This window comes from Macrotis lagotis, chromosome 5 (assembly GCF_037893015.1).
Source record: "Macrotis lagotis isolate mMagLag1 chromosome 5, bilby.v1.9.chrom.fasta, whole genome shotgun sequence".
Lineage (NCBI taxonomy): Eukaryota > Metazoa > Chordata > Mammalia > Peramelemorphia > Peramelidae > Macrotis > Macrotis lagotis.
The window spans coordinates 201713154-201735088 of NC_133662.1; the positions used below are offsets into that span (position 1 = coordinate 201713154).

At 38.8% G+C, this 21935-nt stretch overlaps 2 protein-coding genes across 6 annotated transcripts in view; one reads left to right on the forward strand and one right to left on the reverse strand.

Moving 5' to 3' along the window:
* The window catches only part of EXTL2 (exostosin like glycosyltransferase 2), a 31592-nt gene extending 27391 nt beyond the window's left edge, over window positions 1-4201 (reverse strand). For 2 of the 3 annotated variants that reach the window (XM_074188283.1, XM_074188281.1), the window contains exon 1: window positions 750-1015. The gene's annotated coding sequence lies outside the window, so the exon portion shown is untranslated. Of the gene's footprint in view, window positions 1-749; window positions 1016-3713 lie in introns of those variants that run through there. The other variant, XM_074188282.1, reaches the window with a different exon arrangement.
* Window positions 4202-4672: 471 nt separating this feature from the next.
* SLC30A7 (solute carrier family 30 member 7) overlaps window positions 4673-21935 on the forward strand; it is an 87386-nt gene continuing 70123 nt past the window's right edge. The window contains exons 1-2 of one of the 3 annotated variants that reach the window (XR_012468640.1): window positions 4673-4874; window positions 4968-5069. Coding sequence is in view for 1 of the 3 variants with exons in the window: in XM_074188284.1 (XP_074044385.1) it covers window positions 4795-4874; window positions 4968-5069 (182 nt within the window). In the remaining 2 variants the exon portion in view is untranslated. Of the gene's footprint in view, window positions 4875-4967; window positions 5070-18545; window positions 21323-21935 lie in introns of those variants that run through there. The other 2 variants (XM_074188284.1, XM_074188285.1) reach the window with 2 other exon arrangements.

Sequence of the window (21935 nt, forward strand, 5' to 3'; positions counted from 1 at the left end):
AAGATGCAAAGTTAGCATTGCTTTGGGATCCAAGAAGACTCATGAAAACGATATGGCAGAAATTAAGCTTTAAATCCTTCAACTTGTTTCAAATCTGGAATTCAGATTTCTCCTTAAGACCATTCTCAGGGCTAGTGTGTTCTGGGCAATATTGCTAAAATATGGAGAATTTTATTGGACAAACAGCACCTGACCTTGGTAAGATCATGAAAAAAAAAAGAAAAATGAATTGCTTAAATTTTGTAATTTCTACCTATTTTGTAACATGAGCTCACAACATATTGCCATGAAACTGGTTTGGGGAAGACCAGGGTTATTTAGAATATTTGAGGATCACTTGTACAATGTAATTTCCACCCTAGGACTATTTTTCTTGAGCACTGCAGCAGATTAGAATACAGTCTCCTGTCACTTTCCTAGGCTTCCTCAACAATCCAAAATTTGATCTTTAAAACACTTTTTACCCTTTTACATTAAAAAAAAAAGAAAGTAAAAACAAAGGTGGGAGGAAAGTCGTATTTTTCAATACTTCGTTCCAGGAACCTCATTTTCTCTTCAATGCAGTTACCGTTTAATAGAAGCATCTGAATTCCTTAACTACCAACTACGAGCGATTATTTCCTTCATTTAAATAAGGATCTTGTTATTCTTCCTGACCCCCTCCCCTCCTGAATCCCCTAAACAGGAGAGGAAATCTACCTGCTCGTTACAAAATATCTGGACAGGAGGATGTAGGGTTACCTTCTTACCTAAGAAGAGAGCAGAGGCTTGCGGTGGGGGGGTGAGCTGTTTTATTTTCCGGATGAATCGCGGGGATCAGTAAAGGGAAGGAGGTTCCTGCTGCTGCCTTGATCCAATGTGATCATTTTGGCAAGATTAAACAGCGCGCAGAAAGAATGTCTTCTACCCTGGATTGATATTGGTGGGGGGTTGGGGGGGGGGGTGTAAGCGCCGCCCCGCAACGTGAGATATTCCTAAAGGAAACAGTAACGAGTCGCAATCTCTTCCCTTTCCTTGGGGCGCCACTTCCTGTTGGGGGAGCCAGAAGTACCCAAGGATCTCTGTTTTGTAGTTCTCGGTTCACCCCCAAAAGCTCAGCCTTCCATTACGCTTCGATGTGATCCAAGGAAACAACTTTTACGCATTCCTGGGGGGATTTACCCCCATACCTAGCCGGGGCATTCCCCCCCTCTGCGATGAAACTGCAACGGTTGTTTCTACCCATCCTTGAATATCTCATGAATGTTTCAATTAATTAATATCAATGCCTTTCACGCACACAGAATTGGGCATCAGGAACGCTTTCCGGGTGATTTACTCGGCTTTTGTAATCCTCATTTACAACTCATTTTACAGATTATGATGTCCTCCAAATTTAAGATACTTCCCTCAAAAAAAAAATTCTCCTTAATTCAGCGCTGATAGCAAAATTGTGCAGATGGGGATTATTATTTATCTTTTGGAGCCATCATCTTTTAAGAACCTGAGCTCTATTCAACAAATTCCAAAATGTGCATCTATGCAATATGCATTGCATCATTCATTTAACAAGCGTTTATTAAGCATTTACTGTTTACAAGGCACCCAAGCAGGTGTGGAGCAGGTAACAAAGACATAAAGAAAATGAATACCTGCACTTCCACCCACCCCAGTTCTGCTTTAAAGGACCATACATTTAAGGGGGGAAGACAATGATTTCTAGTTTAATCAAGTACAAGAAAATTTGAGGTGAGAGCATTAGCAACATTAAGGATCAGGAAAGCTTTCCCTTGGGAGATGACACTTGATTTTATTCTTGAAAGGATGCATTCTAGGAATGAGGGACAGCTCCAGTAAAGAACAGCATGACTGGTGTTTGGGGAACAAATAAATGAATGTAGATGGAAAGAGAGTGCATAGAATGAGTGAAGAGGGAGAACGTGGAAGTCTATCTCTTTTCATAGGAGACTTTCGGTCCTACTTTGGGGGGGTTTAGAAGGGCAAGTTACTCTTGGCTAAATTCTAAATGTTAAACTAATCCAATTCAATGAACTGAACCAAAATTATTAAATCATCTCAGTGTAGTTACCTAGTCAGGATGTGGTAGAAATTGAATTGGAGGCTTTTTTTTTAAATGTGTCATCTAATAAAACTGATTGAGCCAGAGCAAGACTGTCTGGATACCTAGAATATTTAAAAGTGAAATGGAGGAGAATGGAGCAAGAACCTGAGGGGCAGGAATATCCAGAAATTTATCAATTTAATGATAAAGGTCACCCAGTTATTATAAAAGAGCTGCCTGTAATTACTCTGAGGAGTAAATCTCAGTCTGGCAAAGGGTAATGATGGACAGTTGGGTGAAGGACAAGTCACCTGCTGAGGATGCAGGGAGAATATCATTCAAGGCAATCAGGGATAAGGACTTTAATAAACATTCTTAGGAGGGAAGAAGAGTTTCCCTCCACCATGGTCTGGTGGAGTAAAAAGGAACTCTGTATTTAAATATAGAGGACCTGAATACAAGGTTCATTGCTCATGCTTTATAAACCTTGATGCTCTATAAAAATGCAATTACTATTATTGTTGCTACCTGTAGAGTCTTAGTATATGCTGCTTTACCTCAATCCCCTCATTGTAAAAATGTATCTGTAACACATTTTCCTCAGGTAGAAGAAAACACCTTCAGGACAGGGAGGATTTCCCTTTTGCTTGTTGTTTGATGAAAGATTTGGAGTTGATTGACTCTAAGATAGCTTCTACTTTCAAATCTATGATCTTATAGATGATGTACTCCATTTCAAATAAGATACTGTGTAAAGTGCTTTAAAAGGGTCTAGATAAATACGTTATTATTTTCTCATCTGTAAAATGCAGGAGTTGGACTAGATGATCTCCATAAGATAAAATGAAACTATATATGAAAAGTTTTCTAAACTTTAAAGTGCTAGAGATCTGAATCACCATCATCTCCAATTCTAAATCCTGCCTTTTTTTTTTTTTTTTTGCAAAGTAATGGGGTTAAGAGACTTGTCCAAGATGACATAGCTAGGTAGTTATTAAGTGTTTGAGGTCAGATTTGAAGTGAAGTCCCCCTGACTCCAGGGTCAGTGCTCTATCTACCGTGCCACCTAGTTATCTCTTTCACCAAGTCAACCTTAGCCAACAGGTAATGCAACCTCCACCACCTCTAACCCAAGGCAGTTTGCAATTGCATTATCCACTTCGGGACTCTAGGTGAAGTAGTGCAGTGGAGAGAGAGCACTGACCTTGGAGTCAGGAGGACTGGAGTTCCAATCCAGCCTCAAATCATTTAACCCTGTTTGCTTCCCATCTTGGGCCAATTCCAGTCATCCTGATTCCTATCTGGCCTCTGTATCCAGATGTTTCTGGAGGAGAAAGTGAGCCTGGTGACTTAGCACAGCCCCCTCACTCAAATCCAATTCCTGTGTTTGTCATGGCATCACCTCTCTGATGTTGTGTCTTCTTTGGAAATTAAGTACAAAGGTTAGTATGACCTTGGGCAAGTCACTTAATCCTGATTGCCTTTCATCCATGGCCATCTCCAGCTGGGTGGTGCAGTAGATAGAGCACTTGCCCTGGAGTCAGGAGGACCTGATTTCAAATCTGGCTTCAGACACTTGATAATTGCCTAGCTGTGTGACCTTGGGCAAACCACTTAACACCACTGCCTTGCAAAAAAACAAAAAAAAACTTCCCCAAATCCTAATTCCTACCTGGTCACTGGACTAGATGATTCTGAGGAGAAAGTGAGGCTGGATTCAAACTCCCATCTTCTGCCAGCATCTCCAGTCATCCTGATTCCTATCTGGCCACTGGACCCAGATGGCTGCTCTGAAGGAGAAAGTGAGGCAGGACCTGAACTCCCATCCTCTTAAAGTATCCATATTCTCATGTATTTTTTTTTTGTTTATTTAAGGCAATGGGGTTAAGTGACTTGCCCAAGCTAGGTAATTATTAAGTGTTTGAGACCAAATTTGCACCCAGGGAAGCTTCCTCACTCCAGGGCCGGGGCTCTATCCACTGCGCCACCTAGCTGCCCCAGTATCTATATTTTCTTAAGAAAAAGTGAAAGAAATGATAGTATCTACCTCCCAAGGTTTGATGGGAAAGACACAATGATATATTCGTTTTCCAATTTTTTTTTTTAGATTTTTCAAGGCAATGGGGTTAAGTGGCTTGCCCAAGGCCACACGGCTAGGTAATTATTTAAGTGTCTGAGACCAGGTAGGTACTCCTGACTCCAGGGCCGGTGCTTTTTTATCCGCTGCTCCACCTAGCCGCCCCTACAACGATATATTTGTAAAGCGCTACATGAATGTTAGCTTCCTCATCGTTATTGTTATTATTATTTTTGCAGTTTTATTATTTTTTTATTTAAGGCAGTGGGTTAAGCGGCTTGGCCAGGGCCACACAGCTAGGTCATGATTAAGTGTCTGAGGCCGGACTGAACTCCGGCCGGCGCTCCACCCGCCGCACCACCTCATCCTCATCCTCATCCTTCGTCTTCCTCGCTCCCTTGCAGCCCGGAGAGGGACCGGCGCCCCGGGACTCCGAGGCGGCTCCGCCGAAGCCCCGCCCCCGCCGCCCGGGCCCCGCCCCGGCCCCGCCCCCGGCCCCGCCCCGTCCCAGGGCGCAGACGCGGGCCGGGCCGGGCCGGAAGTCGCCGCGTCCCGGTGTGCGCGCGGACGAGAGTGGATCGCCGAGGGGTCCCGGCCGCTCCGGGCCGAGTGGTCGCCGCCGCCGCCGCCGCCTCAGCAGGGCCCCGGGGGAGCGGGGCGCGGGCCCGGCGCCAGGATGCTGCCCCTGTCCATCAAGGACGACGAGTACAAACCGCCCAAGTTCAACCTGGCCCGCAAGGTCTCGGGCTGGTTCAGGTGAGGCGGCGGGGGCGGCGGGCGGGCTGCAGGGCCCCCGGCCCCCCGCGCCCGCCGCCCCCGCCCAGCCCCGCGCTGTGTCTGTGCCCGCAGGTCCATCCTGGCAGACCGGACCTCCCGGAACCTCTTCCTCTTCCTCTGCCTGAACCTCTCCTTCGCCTTCGTGGAGCTGCTCTACGGCATCTGGAGCAACTGGTAACCGGCCTGGGCGGGGCGGGCGGCCGGGCGGGCGGGGCCGGGCGGGCGCCGCGGTGCCACGTCGCGCTCCCTCCCCGAGCCCGCGGCGGGGGGGCAGAGCGGGCCCCGCCTCCCCTGCCAGGGCCGGGCCTGGGCGCTGGCAGTGCCGGGCCGGCGCTCCGGCGAGGGTGGCAGCGCGCGCGGCGGGACGAGCCGCCTCAGGCCCTCCTGGGCCCGCGCCCTGGTGGCTACCCGGGCTTCTCGTCTCCTTGTTATTTTATCAGGGGTACATCTTGGCTGCTGTTGTTACAGCTGTCATTAATCTTCCTTCACATTGAGATATTATTGCTGCCAGCTTTTATGAAATGCACAATTCTTTATGTATTTATTTTTTTTGCAAGGCAAACGGGTTAAGTGGCTTGCCCAAGGCCACCCAGCTAGGTCATTATGAAGTGTCTGAGGTCGGATTTGAACTCAGGTCCTCCTGACTCCAAGGCCGGTGCACTATCCACTGACCTAATTTTTTTCTTTTAGGATTTTGCAAGGCAAACGGGGTTAAGTGGCTTGCCCAAGGCCACCCAGCTAGGTCATTATTAAATGTCTGAGGTCGGATTTGAGCTCAGGTCCTCCTGACTCCAGGGCTGGTGCTCTATCCACTGCGCCACCCAACTGCCCCCATTTCTCCTTTCTTAATTACACTTTGAAGGGGCAGCTAGATGGCCTGGTGAACAGAGCACTGGTCCTGGAGTTCGAATCTGGCTTCAGTCGATTATTAGCTGTGTTATCTTGAGCAAGTCACTGTTTGCCCACCATCCAGGGTCATCTTTAATCATCCTGATTCCTCTCTGGCCTCTGTGTCCAGATGGGGGAAAAAGTGAGGCTGGTGACTTAGTGCAGTGCCCCCCCCTTCACTCAAATCCAGTCCATCTGCTTGTCATGGCACCATCTCCCTGAAGTCATGGTTTTCAAGACAGATAGAGGACCGGCCCTGGAGTCAGGAGGACCTGAGTTCAAATACACTTAATAATGACCTAGCTGTATGGCCTTGGGCAAGCCACTTAACCCCATTGCCTTGCAAAAAGAAAAAGAACTAAAGAGAAACATCATCAGTACATCTTGGCTGCTATTGTTAAAGCTGTCATTAATCTTTCTTGAAATTGAGATACTATTGGTGCCAACTTAAAATGAAATGCACAGTTCTTTATGTATGTATTTTTTTTTTTGCAAGGCAATGGGGCTAAGTGGTTTGCCCAAGGCCACACAACTAGGTCATTATTAAGTGTCTGAGGTCAGTTTTGAACTCAACTCATCTTGACTCTAGGGCCAGTGCTCTATCTGCTGCACCACCTAGCTACCCCAGCACAGTTCTTTATGAAAGAATGAGATCAGTGCATGGACTTATTTCAGTAATTGAAATTTCTTAATTTTTTTTAATCTCATAAGGTCAAAATATTAGCATACTATACTCTCTAAAAGTACCTTTTTGCTTGTTCTTGACATTTGTCATGACTTGTATTACAAATCATCATTCATTACAAATGAATTTAGAGTTTTCCTTTTTAATATATGCTGCCAACATAAGTTGTGTCAGACAGCTTTCACAATCTTGTATTTACATGTTGACTGTATTGCAGAAGCTTTTCAATGTGGCTTTCATAATTCTACTAATGTAAAAATGTTAATTGAAATGACTAATTCAAGGAAATTTCTGATTTGAGCTTGTTGTTCAGTTGTGTCCTATTCTTCATGACCCCATTTAGGGTATTTTGGAAAAAGGAGTGACTTGCCGTTTCTTTCTCTAACTTATTTTACAAGGGAAGAAACAGAGGTAAACAAGGTGAAGTGACTTGCCCAGGGTCACATGGCTAGAAAGTGACCAAGGTTGGATTTGATGGAAGATGATTCTTCCTGACTCCAGGCTACTTTGCCATCTTGTTGTGTAGAACTTCTCTCTTTTCTGTCAGTGGCCTCACTGCTGTGTTTTTCCAGTCATACAGGCTCAAAAGCTTTGAATCATCTTTGACATTTTTTCTCTTTCAACTCACATGTCTAGTCAGTTGGCAAGTCTTGTTGATCTTTCTTCCTCACTTCTTACATTCAGTCTCCTTTCCAGAATCCCCAAATTCATATCTTCACCACTCTTATCCTAATTGGGATTCCTGCTTCTAGTCTTTCCCTCTCTAATCCATCTCCCATTTAAGTTTTAAATCAGCATCACTAACATAGTCAGAAAATAATAATAGCTCCATATTGTCTTTAGGAAAAAAAAATTACACCAGCAGCAGCTTGACATTTAAAGCCCTCCACAATCTGGCACCCATCTAGCTCTCCACTCTCCATTCCTACTATTTCCCCTTTCCAGTCAAACTGGTCTGCTCCATGTTCCTGGACTGACTGCCATCTCCCATCCCAGCATCTTTGCTTGGTTTCTCATGGCTGGAATGCACTCCGTCTACATCTTTAGCTTTTTTCAAAGTACACACAGTGTGCCAATTTCTGCAAAGGGCTTTTTTAATTCCCTCAGTTTCTAGCACTCTTTCTCTCTGTTGAAATTACTTTGTATAGACTTTATAATTGTTTCCTACACATGCTTATATTTCCTTTGCTTTTTCCTTTTGTTCCCTCTTTTTCCTCCTCTCCCCAAGCTCTTTGTTGTCAGAGATTGTTTTGTTGTCTTTGCATCTCTTGTGTGCCAGTCCATAGTAGGCTCTTGACAAAGATTTGATGACTTGCAGATTATTTTAGTACCTTGGATACTTTTCTTGACTGAACTGAACTGCTTAATGATTTACAGCCATAGTTTGGTATAGTGGAAAGAGCTCTGGATTTGCAAAGGATTTGAGTTTGAATCATATCTTTACTACTACTATTACCTGTGTGATCCTGGGCAAGGTACTTGGCCTCTCTGGGCCCCAGTTCCTTCATCTGTAAATGGAATTGGACTAGATCTCTAAGGACACTTCCACTTTTAAATTCTAAAATAGTATCATTAGGGGTTTCCAGACAGACTGAGAGAATGGTAGTATGACATGAAGATATGGTGTGGCTCATTGATATACAGTGTGACTTTCTTAAAATGTGCATTCTGGCATTATGTTCCTACCTTTATAAAATCTTAGAGTGTAGTGGATAAAATAGAATGGAATTGTAATCTAGAGTCCTGGATTGGAATTCCTGCCCCTGATGCTTACCCATTGTGGGACTTCCAGGCAAGTCACTTAACCTCTCCCACCCTCAGTGCCCTAATCTGAAAATTAGGGGCAGTAATACTGTAACTGCTGCCATATGGATTAGAGCTGCTTTTGGAGGCCAGAGGACTTTAAGTTCTACCTATGATTCTTGTTTGGCCGTGTGATCCTGGGGCAAGTCTTTTAATGGCTCATTGTTCCCAGGTAATTCTCCCAGAGTCAGTGACTGAGCACTTGACATTCTGCTTCTGGGTAGAACAAAGGCATTTTCCGTATTGGTAGCTACTTATGCCAGAGAAGTTAGAGCTCAGTAGAACAAACAAATTCAAAAACCTTCTTGAACTGGTTACCTCCCTGAAGTACATTATGGAAAGAGCTTTCAAATTTTAAAGTGCTATGTAGTACTTTAAAATTTCTGTTTAAACAGAAACAAAACTATAGAGCATCAACTTCCGGTGAGGGAAGGAATATGGGATTTTGAGCAAAAGCAAGACTTGGCTGTTGAAAGACCTGAAATTCATTCTGTAGAAAGGGTTTGTTGAAGAAACTAGAAATGTTTAGCCTGGGAAATAGAATGGTTAAGGGAGAAATGATTGCTGTCTTCTAGTTTTTGAAGAGTAGTCACATAGTTGAGGAATTAAATTTTGTTCAGTTTGATTTCAGAGACTAGAATGAAGAGCCCTGGGTACAAGATTCAAAGAGGCCAATTTACACTTAATATAAATGACAATTTAGTAACAATTATAGCCCAGAAATGAGATGATCCAGGGTGTGATTTATCTTCCTCCTTCCCTCTCTTCCCTCTTCCATTAGAGATCATCCAGCAAAGGCAGGGATTTTTTGGATGTATTGTGAGGGGAATGTATTTTTAAGACCTGAATTAAACTAGATTGCTACTGAGGTTCAAGCAATGAACCCATCAATAAACAAGGTATGGTACTAAGCACTGGGATTATAAAAGGAGGCAAATGACAAACCTTGCCCTCACAATCTAATGAGGAAGACAAAACAATAAGTCAGTCAATACAAATAAGCTCTATCCAGGGTAATAGGAAAAGATTCATAAAGGGAAGCTTTTAGAACTAAGAGGGGTTGGGAAAGATTTCCTGTAGAAAATGGGAGTGAGGTCAGTAGACAGAGATGAAGAAGGAGAGCAGTCTAGGCATGGGCATCAGCTAGAGACAATGTCAGGAGAGCTGAGAGTTGCAGTGTCTTATCTGTGGAGCAGCCAGAAGCCCAGTGTTATTGTAGTGAACTCTGAAATTCTGTGATTTTTTATTTCTGTTCTGACACTGACTTTGGACAGGTCATTTAATCTAAGTCTTGTTTTCCTTGTCTATAAAAAGGGATTTTTAATCCTTGCTCCATAGGTTTTATAAGTTTGTACAAATGAAACAAAAGAAAAGCATTTTTTAGGGGGTTTTTTTGCAAGGCAAATGGGGTTAAGTGACTTGCCCAAGGCCACACAGCTAGGTAATTATTAAGTGTCTGAGGCTGGATTTGAACCCAGGTACTCCTGACTCCAGGGCCAGTGCTCTATCTACTGCGCCACCTAGCTGCCTGGAAAAGCATTTTTAAGTGCTTACAATGTAGCAGACATTGTGATGGGCATTAGGGGTGAAAATAGGGAAAAAAGAAAGCCTCTGCCATTGAGAGACTCATATTCTAATGGGGAAGACAACACATATGAGACATGGGTGACCAGTCTTGGAAGTCACATGATTGTAAATGAAACCACAGAACATTTGAATGACTTGTCCTATTCTGGAACAGCAGTGTTGATTTGATTTCCTTTCCCAAGGTTAGTGGTGGAAAATGTTGAGATGATTGGGAATGGCATGATGTGAACATGTCCAGAGAGTAGCAGCCATGGTAGCTCTAGACTGAGCCATTCTAGAGAGTTCTCCCCAATCAGGAGCTCAATTGAGAATCTGGTCAGAGGGGAGAAGGCATGGCATGAAGATAGCATAAACAATATTTTGTTGTAACAAGGGGTCTATAGGAACAGTTCCTAATTGCTCTGATAGCAAAACATGTCAACATCTTCCTCTGATTTCTGTTCACTGTCAGGCTGTAAGAAAGGGAACAGAGATAAGAGATCTCAGACTGAACTTTCAACAATTTGTTTTTTTGTAGTATGATTAAGCAGTAATAACTCTTTACCTTCCTTCTCTTCAAACATTCCAACTGTTCCTGTTAGGAGAAACCCACCTAATTGGTAAACTATTTTTACACACACACACACACACACACACACACACACACACACACACACACACACACAATAATAGAGAAGGGGTGAGGTTAATATGCCTTATGCCTAGATCACTACCTTCTTTTCCATTTTGGACTCAAAGGATATTTTTTTTCCTTGATAATTCATTGAATAAGGAAATCAGGTGTTGGCTCAGTGTCATTGCTATGTAACATTTATATATACATTGGTAGAAAATAATAGCACAAAATTTATTTAAATTTAAACCTTCATCCTATTTCAAGCCCTCAATACTTCTTGCCTGGGCTATTGCAGTAACCTTTCATTAGTGTTTCTGCCTCATATTTCTCTGTATTCCACTCAGTTGCCCAGGTGATTTTCCTAAAGTGTAGTTTTGATAAAGCCATCTTCCACATTCATTAAATTCCATTGATGTCCTGTTATTTCTGAGGATCAAATATAGAATCCTTTCTTTGATATTTAAAACTCTTCATAACCAGCTCTTCTTACTTTTCTTGTTTTCTTATACATAATTTCCCTCCATTTCACTCTTTAGTTATACTGATCTAATGACTACTCCTTAAAATGTCTCACACCATTTCTCATCATCATATCTTACTGCTAACTTTCTCCCATGCTTAGAATGCACTTGTTCTTTACTTCCACCTCATATCCCTGGCTTCTTTAACATTTATTTCAAAATTCAGTTTCTGCAGGAGACTGACCTGGATTCCTTAACTGTTAGTACCTTCCCTGTTTTATATATATATATATATATATATATATATATATATATATATATATCTAGTTTACATATTGCTTTTCCTAATACAAAATAAATTCCTCCCTGAAGTACATTATGGAAAGAGCTTTCAAATTTTAAAGTGCTATGTAGTGCTTTAAAATTTCTGTTTAAACAGAAACAAAACTATAGAGCATCAACTTACGGTGAGGGAAGGAATATGGGATTTTGAGCAAAAGCAAGACTTGGCTGTTGAAAGACCTGAAATTCATTCTGTAGAAAGGGTTTGTTGAAGAAACTAGAAATGTTTAGCCTGGGAAATAGAATGGTTAATTCCTGGTGGTAAAGGATTGTTTTTACTTTTTTGTGTGACCCCAGTTCTCAGCACAATATCTGGTGCATGGTGAGTGCTTTAATAAATGTATATTGATGAATTGTCTTGGAGTCAGGAGGATGGGAGTTTGAATATGGCCTCAGACACTTGACTGTTACTAACTGTGTGACCTTGGACAGATCACTTAACCCTGATTGCCTCGTATTCAAGGCCATCTCTGTCATCCTGATTCATAGCTGACTACTGGACCCAGATGACTGGAGGAAAAAGTGAAGCTGGTGACTTAGCACCCCCCCCCCACTCAAATCCAATTCATGTAATCCAATTCATGTGATTGCCATGGCATCACCTCTTTGATGTCATGGTCTTCATTATAATATAATTCCCTAAGGGCAGCTAGGCGGCCCAATGAATAGAGCACCAGCCCTGGAGTTAGTACCTGAGTTCAAATAAGCCTCAGACACTTAATAATTACCTAGTTGTGTGGCCTTGTGCAAGCCACTTAGCCCCATTGCCTTGCAAAGAAAAAAAAAAAACCCTAACCCTAACCCCCCTAAAAATACTATAATTCCCTAAAGGGGAATTGTTTTACTTTATAAATGTTAGCAAATGTATGCAAAGGGAGCTAGTTGTGGATAGCCTTAAAATTTAGATTAAAATAATTGACTTTTTTTGTGTATAAGCAGCAAAAATAGAGCTACTGAAGGTTTTTGAATAAGGGAGTGATACCACCATACTCCTGCTTTAAAGAAGATTATTTTGTAGCTCTGTGGTGTATAGATTAGCCAGGGGAAATGATTAGAAGTAGAAAGCTCAATTAGGAGGTTATTACAGTAGTCTAGATGAGAGGTGATGAGAACCTGAATTAGCATGATGGCTTATGTGAATGGAGAGAGGAAACCAATAGGAGGAGAGATGTCTTGGAGGTGTATTAGACAAGAATTGGTAACTGACTGACTATAGATATAGGGAGCCTAGGAACAAGGAAGAGTTAAGGATGACTGAGATTATATATGATGGGTAATTAATTTAATGACAAATAATAAAATTTATTCTGCTAATTACCATTTTATTTAATTTTCCTATTTGTTGAGGTCGGATTTTGAAAATCCTGTCTGCCCAGATTTCTGATTTCCTTCTTGGAGCTTTCCATAATTAAATGTTTGTGGAACCTATTCCCTTTAGAGATGTTTTATTGCACTTTCTGAAGCAGTAGTTTTAAAAGACAGTCATAATACAGTAAAGCTATTTCTAGTTTATAAGTGCTCTTATTTCTTTGTCATGATTTATTGAAATCTGATTTGGATTGGAAAGTAAATAACATTAAGTATTCTCTATTTTGTATTACCCTGTGTAACATTTTTTCTTTCTTTTTAAAAATATTTCGAATTCAATTTTATTTTATTTTCAGTTCCTAATTTTTTCTCCTCCCACTACCCCCTTTTTCACCCAATGAGAAGTCAGAAAACACAATCTGTTACAAATATGTATATATGGTGTAGTGGCTAAGGCCTCCCTCCCTTTTCCCCATGGATCACTTATCTATGAGCCAGATTTATAAGATTTTTCATATATTCATAATCAGAAATATGATTTTCATAACTTCAGTTTCAGGTTATAGATCAAACTACTTAGAGGGCCTACACGGTACCGTGGGAATCAAGAAAGCTCAGGAGACATAAACATCTTAAAACAAAAGACCAAAGCAATATATGATAATCATCAATGTTAAATCACATTAAGTCTCCTTGTATCCTAGTAACTCATTCCCAAAGTCTATTTAATCATCACTTTAGTCTTGAGCCCTTGATAGTCCATTTAGTTGTGTGATCTTTGGAAATAGCTGGAATAGGCCTCATTTTCAGGCAGCGCTGAAGGAATCTCAGCTTTTCTAGTTTCAAATCACTTCTAGAGATTCTTGGGCAATTCTGCTAAAATCTGCTAGTAAGAAGACAATGCAGTTTGGTGCAATCTCTTAAATTTGGTTTTCTAATAACTAGTTCATGTTGTTAAAAGCCAGCTCAAGCTTTATGGAGCTAATCCTATTTGTTTTTTTAGGTTTTTTGCAAGGCAAGATGGGGTTAAGTGACTTGCCCAAGGCCACACAGCTAGGTAATTATTAAGTGTCTGAGACCGGATTTGAACCCAGGTACTCCTGACTACAAGGCCGGTGCTTTATCCACTAGGCCACCTAGCTGCCCCAGGAGCTAATCCTATTAATAAGTTATAAGAACATCAAATTGGGAACCCATAATTTACTTGAGACTTTAGATAATTTCAATTTTTATATACCACTTACTATTTTTATCTTTATCTAAATGTTGTCCTTGATCTAAGAATCTTAAATTAAAAAATACTGTAAAATGAATTCCTGTCTTTTAAAATGATCAAATTCTTTTGAAATGAGATAATAATTTCACTTTCTTTACAATTATCATTAAAACTTTCCATATAAATCTTTAATCCAATTTTTAGAAGTTAATACTATAACATACTCAAAGTCTGAATTTCTCTACTAGATATATTTGGAATTCAATCATTATACATATGTATATAGTTCTTAGAGATGGTTTAAACCTATTGCTTTAAGTCTAAACCTATTGCTTTCTTAAAAATTTAGTATCCCATTTAATTAGAAAATTTTTGCATTATATCTTACTACTTTGTCTAACTCCTCCTTAGGAGGACATCATCACGGTATTATATTTTGAATACAAATACAGGTTAAAATTATAAGATTTTTTTCATACTTGCATCCTTTTATAGTAACTCAGAGATGTTGCAGTATCAATATGTTTAGTACTAATTAATACATTATTAATGTTTTATTATAAAACTTATACTGCTTAGCTTTCCTGTTTATAGAAATTTTCCTTGAAAGGAAAAGGTGGAACACTTATAACAGATTCAAGGCTTGTGCCTTAAAGGTCATAGACTGACCTGACAGATACCATAATTGGGGAAAATTCTCTTAGCTCTGGTTGATTCCAGGCACAGGTCATATCTGTCAGCCAATCATGTAGTCACAGGGTATCAAAAGTCAGGCTCAGGATTAACCAGGTGTGGAAATTTACTCTTCAGAGAGGAAATAGCACAATGGGAAACTGAGTCAAGAGGCTCTAGCCCCAGGCCACACCAAGATTATTTTTTCAACATTTTCCAGGGACAGGCATTCACCTGTAGCAGTTCTCAGACTGCAGTTCATGCCATTTTCTATTACTGGCTTTATGACAGTTTGACAACCTTTTCCTGTAATCAAAATTCAAAACAATAGTAAATCATAGTACAAAGAGTTTTTACTTCAAATAGTACAATTTCACTAACTATAGATTAGAGAATGAATACTATTAATTTTCTCATGTTTCCCAGTTAGATTTCATTTATTTAGTTGATTCATATTATTGTATTAGAGTTACATCTTTAAGCCACTCTATACATTTTTATAAGTTTTATAAGTGATATTCAAAAATATTCAAATGGAAACTCACTTAGGCATGTTATTACTTATCCTATATCTTAAATTGTTTTGTTTATTTAATTTTGCATCAGTTCATACAAGTCTTTTTAGGTTTTTCTGAAACTATCCCCTTCATCATTTTTTAGAGCACAATATATTTTAACAGATTTATCAGAAAGCTGATATAAGGGTTTAAAACAAAACAAAACATATGGGCTCTTTTTCTCTATCTTGGATCTTTTTGGTGTAAAGATGTAGTTCCAATATTTCTAGGCCAAAGGGTTGCACAGTTTAATCATTTTTGTGAGGCATAGTTCCAAATTGCTTTCCAGCATGGCTGGACCAGTTCATAGTTCCACCAACAATATATTAATGTTCCTGTTTTCCCACATTCCTTCTAGCATTCATCATTTCCCTTTTTTGCTAACTTTGCCAGTCTAATAATTGTGGTGTTTCAAATGTACATTTTTTTAATTGTTAGTGATTTAGAGTATTTATATGGCTATTGATAGCTTGGATTTCTTCTGAAACTGTCTATTCGTATTTTTTGACCATTTATCAATTGGGACATTTCAGAATGGTGCTTATTTTTATAAATTTGACTTAGTTCCTTAATTACCTTAGAAAGGAAACTTTTCAGAGAAACTTGCTGCAAAGATTTTCCTCAGACACTTAATAATTATTTAGCTGTGTGGCTGGGAAGCCACTTGACCCCACTTGCCTTGCAAAAACCTAAAAAAAAAAAGTAATAGTCTTTGGTATTTGTTTAAACTCCACAATCATTTCTCTGGATACAAATGGTATTCTTCATTGCAGATACCCCCAAATTGTGCCTGATTGTTGCACTGATGGAATGAGCAAGGCCATTAAGGTTGATCATCACCCTCATGTTTCTGTTAGGGTGTACAGTGTTCTTCTGACTCTGCTCATCTTTCTCAGCATCAGTTCTTGCAAATTCTTTCAGGCTTCCCTGAATTCCAAGGGAAAGGATTTTAAAGTTGCTTTTAAGTAGAAAACCAGGAGAGGGTGATTTACAAGTTTACTCAACCATGTTTGAGTAATCCCCAATCTATGGTATCATACTGATTGGTGAAACTGTCTTGTATCATCACCAATTTGGAAACATACAATGCCGTTTTTGTTTTGTATGAAGGATCTTCCTCCTTCCCTCCCTTCCTTCCTCCTTTTTTCATCTTTCCTTCCTTCCCTTCTCCTTTTTTGTTACCTTTCTTCCTCTTTCCCTACCTGTTTCTTACATTTTTTCCATGTTTTTTTCCTACCCTCCTTTCTGACAAAGAAAAACAGTTAAGTAAAAATATCTGATTCAGAGATGATGTCAGACAGTATAATAAATGATTATATTTTTCATGTAGTCACCTTCAAAATTAGTATTGTCATGTTAAGTCCAAGCTTTTAAAAATATATTCATATTGCTACACCATATAGGAATTTATTTTGTTTTTATATCTTTACACAAAACATTTTTTAGATGCTGTATTTATAAATTGTAACAAAATGAAGAAAAAAGGAGTGTGTTGCAAAAGGAATGCTTAACGTTGCTCAGGATAAAAGAGCAAATGTTTTCATGCTTATTTTTTAGTATAACAGCACACAGATGTAGTATAAAAGATTCTCAATAATATTTTTGAACATTTCATGTGTACCGTATTGCTAGGGACTGTTATGTGGCACAAACTGATTCAATAGTATTGTGGAATCATCATGATAAAGAATATTTTTAATATTTTCAGATTCACATTGCCTTTCAGATTCTTGTACATTTATCTTAGGGCTTTGGACCTGATTCCTAGGAATCACTAACCTGATTTAGGAAGAGGTACCTTACTGGTTGTAGGTTTTCACAGAGAACATGAAGACTTTGGCTATAGCTATTTCTTAGACACATACCCTTGAGACATAAGTTGCCAAAAGTTTGATGCGTCCCAGGTATACCAGGATGTCTGGCCATTTCATTTTAGGGATTTCTGGAGTCTTTTAAAAGCGATATAACCTATTCTGATATCAGAATGAGGAGGATGCATGTGGAAAACTACTGACCAATTCTGAAGTTGGGAGGAGGTGCCTTCTAAAAATTTGAGAAGGGGAAAGAGTGAATTTATTTGTCTCAGCTTGTGTTTAATGAAATGGTGTTTTAGTGGTTACTGATGAATATTAAAAAAAATCAGCTCAGGAGCTATCTACTGTGTTCAATATGTTGACATATGTAAATCAGAATACTTCAATACTCTACAGTCCAATTTGTGCAGTAGTCCAGGTATGAGATGATCATGGCCTGTACCAGGGTCATAGCAGTATTAGAAGGGAGAAGGGAGTGTTTAGGAGAAATGTTTCAGAAGTAGGAATGATAGGACTTGACCGTGGACTGAGGTTGAGAAATGAGAGAGAGTCATTATAGTTCCAAGTGTGGGTGACTGGGAGCGTGGTTATACCCTCCATAGTCTCATAGTAAGTTTAAGGTGTCAGTGAGACATCTAATCATCTTTTCTATAATCACCACCAGTAACTTGGTTAATAAATAATTAATCTTTGTTTTATCTTATGTCTTCCCCTATAAATATACTTTTCTTTTTTTAACACTAATTCATTCTATGAAAACAGTGTTAGATCATATTGTTATTGAAGACTAATAATATAAATGTACAATATCATGTCGCATTTTAGTAGGGGATATAATAATCTAACAGCATTTTAAAAAAATTGATGTCTATTGGAGTGGCTAGGTGGCATAATGGATAGAGCACCAGCCCTGGAGTCAGGAGGACCTGAGTTCAAATTTGGCCTCAGACACTTAATAATTACCTAGCTGTATGACCTTGGACAAGTCACTTTAACCCCATTACCTTGCAAAAAAACAAAAATAAAAAATGTCTATTGCAGTATTGTTTTTCACATATGTTGAAAAAAGCCATTCTAAATAAAATTATTTAATTATGTTATTTTATCAGTTCAACTTGCTTAATCTTGAAATAAAGATTTCATTCAAAGATGACTACCTTTACCATGATCATGTATGTAATATAGCAAAAAAGAAAAATGAAACAAGCCTATAAAAGACCTGCTTATGAATGACAATAATATTCTTTATGAAAGTATATTATTAAATATAAAATTACTTATTTAACATTTTCTTCAATTTACTATTCCAAAATTATCCTGATTTTAGTATTTTTATTTTGTTAGTTATTAATTTTACAATTTAATTAAATGATTAAAATATAGCATATTTATTCACTTGTATTCTTTATGATCATAATGCAAGACAAAAATTACTTATTAAGCTTTTTTCTTCAATTTCTTATTCCAAAATTATCCTGATTTAGCATATCTTTTGGTTTCTTGAGACATAAAAATATTCAACCTAACTACTAAAAATAAAATCATCTAATCTGTACACAAAAAATGAATTGTAGCATCCTATAAAAGTTATTAATCATATAAATATTAAAAATTCTTCATATAACAGTTATTCAAAAGGATTATGTATGGTGGGAAAATAAACACTTCTGTCTTTTTTCATATACTTCTTTTCTCTTTATTATTGAATAATAGTTACTGACTGATTAATGTTATCAAAATTTACAGAATTAAAAATTTAAGTCCTGTTAGAAGGGTAGAGTTTCAGACATCAAGCTGGATTTAATTGATTTTGAATAACACATCTTTTTTTTTCCAAAATTAAATTTATTTTTAATTTATGGAACAAAACAAGTATTTCCATGATATAGTATGATGAAAAAGATGATTACACATTAAACTGCAAACCTATTATGTACAACTTGTTATTCCTTTTACATATATAATAGTTATCATGTAAATTTTTTTCTTTTTCCTTTTTTTCCTTCCCTCTCCCCTATACACCCCCTAGAGATTGATACCATTAAACACAAATAGATAAATATATGTAAAATTACTCTATATATACTTCTATTTGTCAGGTTTTATCTGGATGCAAATATCATCTTGATATATTTTTTATTTTTAAGTTGTGTATTTATAATAGTCAAAAGGCAGTCACTCAAAGTTGTTCTTAAAACAGTTTTGTTATTACTGTACACAATGTTCTTTTGATTTTCATTTCTCTCCATTATTTCATGCAAGTCTTTCCATGCTTTTTAAGATGATTGAACTCATCATTTATTAGAACATAATAGTATTCCATCACAATCATACACCTCAACTTGTTTAGTCATTCCTCAATTAATGATCATTCTTGCTATTTTCAGTTCTTTATCACTACCTAGAAAGCCACTATAATCATCCCACTCATACTCAAAGTAATAGTGACAATTTGTGACTTTCCCTTCATCTTATTTTTACTGTTTTCCTTCTCAGTTTCTCCCTCCACCCCATCTTTGCTACTCCATCCTTCCCCCCATCCTGCCAATCCTAATCCACATCCCCTCCAAAAATCTTTCCCCCCATTTCTTTGAAAATAATTTTGGATATGGAAGGTGTTAGTGTATAGTATTAATATTAGTGAATTGTTTTAAGTTAATTTTTTAAGGCAATGGGGCTGTGACTTGTCCAAAGTCACATAGCTAGGTAATTATTAAATGTCTTAGGCCAAATTTGAACCCAGATTCTCCTGACTCTAGAATTGGTGTTCTATCCACTGCACCATCTGGCTATCCCTGTTTATACATTTTTAGTAGACTAAAATATATTTTCAAAATGTGAGATTTTTCATTGATTTAGATTTATCATGTGCTTTTCATGACAATTATCATCTTTTGTAAGATAACTAGATTCTTAGTGAGAATTACTTCCAGGGTTCAAACAGATAAATTTATATATTATTTTCAAAACTCTAGAGAATTTAATAAATTACTGTGGCAGAACATCAGCTGTTTACTCTAGTGGCCTATGAGTTAATGTACTTTCAGAGATGCACAATTTATCCTCCCCCAAATAGCACTTGCTTTCTGTGACAATTTAAATTAGAATACAGCCAACATTAGTTTTTTTTGTGACTAATTACATTGTATATTGATTTTTTTTAGACTTTTTGCTTCTTTTTTTTCCTATCCTTTGCATTTTCTTTCCTTTTGCATTTCCCTTCCTTTGCACCAAAGGGATGAAAGGAGGGGAAGGAAAAAAACTGACTCAAGTTAGATTTCTCAAATATTATTGCTAGTGTAGTGCTTCTTTTAAAATTTATGAAGAAAGGAATATCATTGTTGTTCAGTCATATTTCAGTTGTGTCTGATTCTTTGTGACCTCATTTATAGTTTCTTTTGGCAAAGATATTGCAGTGGTTTGACATTTCCTTCTCCAGGTCATTTTACAGATGAGGAAACTGAGGGAAAGAAGGTTAAGTGACTTGGCCAATCCTCTATCTGCTGTGTCACTGAGGGTATCCCATCAGGAATATTATTATGCATCATTCTATTTTTTCACAGAATACGTACCAGACGATAATAACAGTATCCATTTCCCAGGGTTCTGAGACTCCAATGAGATGATACTCTAGATAAGTTTAGCCTGTAAGATACACCATATAAATATATACCCATTTCCATCCCCCGGAGTGGGAAGAAATTTGTTAGGGGGACCAATTGGGAGAGTGTTGAAGTAGTTTTAAGGCTTTGTTGATGAGGGTCCAATCTGAGGTGGTGGCTGTGTGAGTAGAAAGAAGGGGATCAAATGAAAGAAGTCTTATGAAGGGGGAAAGGGTCATATTTGAACACTGATTAAGATTAGGATGAGGACCTGAGGATAATGCCTCAGTTTTAAACCTGATGGACCAGAAGAATGGTAGTCCTTTGACAGAAATTGGGAAATTTTGATACAAGGATAGATTAGTAGAGGAAGAGAAAATAAGTTTTGTATTGCACTTAATCTGAGTTTGAGATGGGCTTTGGGACACTTACTTGAATATGTCTGATAGGCAGTTGATGACCCAGGCAAAGGACGGGAACTGCATCGAGAAGTCTCTGAGCCATGTGCAGGGGGACTACTGAGCTCAGGAACCAAAGGAGGGAACTGAAAGAGGATGAAGAGAGAGGACTCAGGACAAAGCCTTGGGGTACACCTTTAGTGAGGAGAAGTCAAGATTGTAAGGGGGACTTTAAAGATAGCAGCCTTTTAGTTCAAGTTCAGTGTTAGGATCAGTGAGGCATTTGGGAGTTGTGAACCTTTCCTCTAGAAGGTTTGCTTTGCCTAACCCAGCAACAATGCACAGCAGGGACCCAGGGACCCTTCGCTCCTCTCCACCCCTCTCAACTCCATCTGGACCCTACGTGGACAGAGTCATCTGGATATGGCATCACCAGGTAGCACAATGGATGGAGCACTGGGCTGGGAGCCAGGAACATGTGAGTGCAAATCCAGTCTTAGACATTTATTGGTTGTAGGACCCTGAGCTCAGCTCTGAAGTTTTGTTTGCTTAAGTTCCCACTTCTGTAAAATGGGGATATTGACAGCCCCTAATCATAATGGTCCAGTGAGGTGATATTTGTCAAAAGTGCTCAGCATGATTTTGATTAATGTATAGCATGGGAACAATGTAAAGATTCTCAGACTGCCTTCTGTGGGGGAGGGAGGGAAGGGAGGGTGGGTGGGGGGAAAATTGTAAAATTCAAAATCTTACAAAAAATGATAGGTAAAAACTACTATTTTATATAATTGGAAAACAAAATATTTTTTTTAAAAAAGCACTCAGCTCTGTGTGCACCCTGCACAGGCTCTAGTTCATAAATGCTGGTTTCCTCCTCCCTCTCTTCCATCATTGCAGTGATGGGTGTGATCACTGATGACTTGCCTGAGGGTGGATAGGGAGAAGTCTACAGGACCAGCAGCTGCAGGAGGGTCAGGGCTGTGCCCTGATGGAGCAGCCAGAGCGGAGTGGAAAACTGAGTATAAAACAGAGCACCCCTGTTCTGTGTTGCTGTTCCTGGGGATTTAATGGTAAAAAAAATACATATGTGA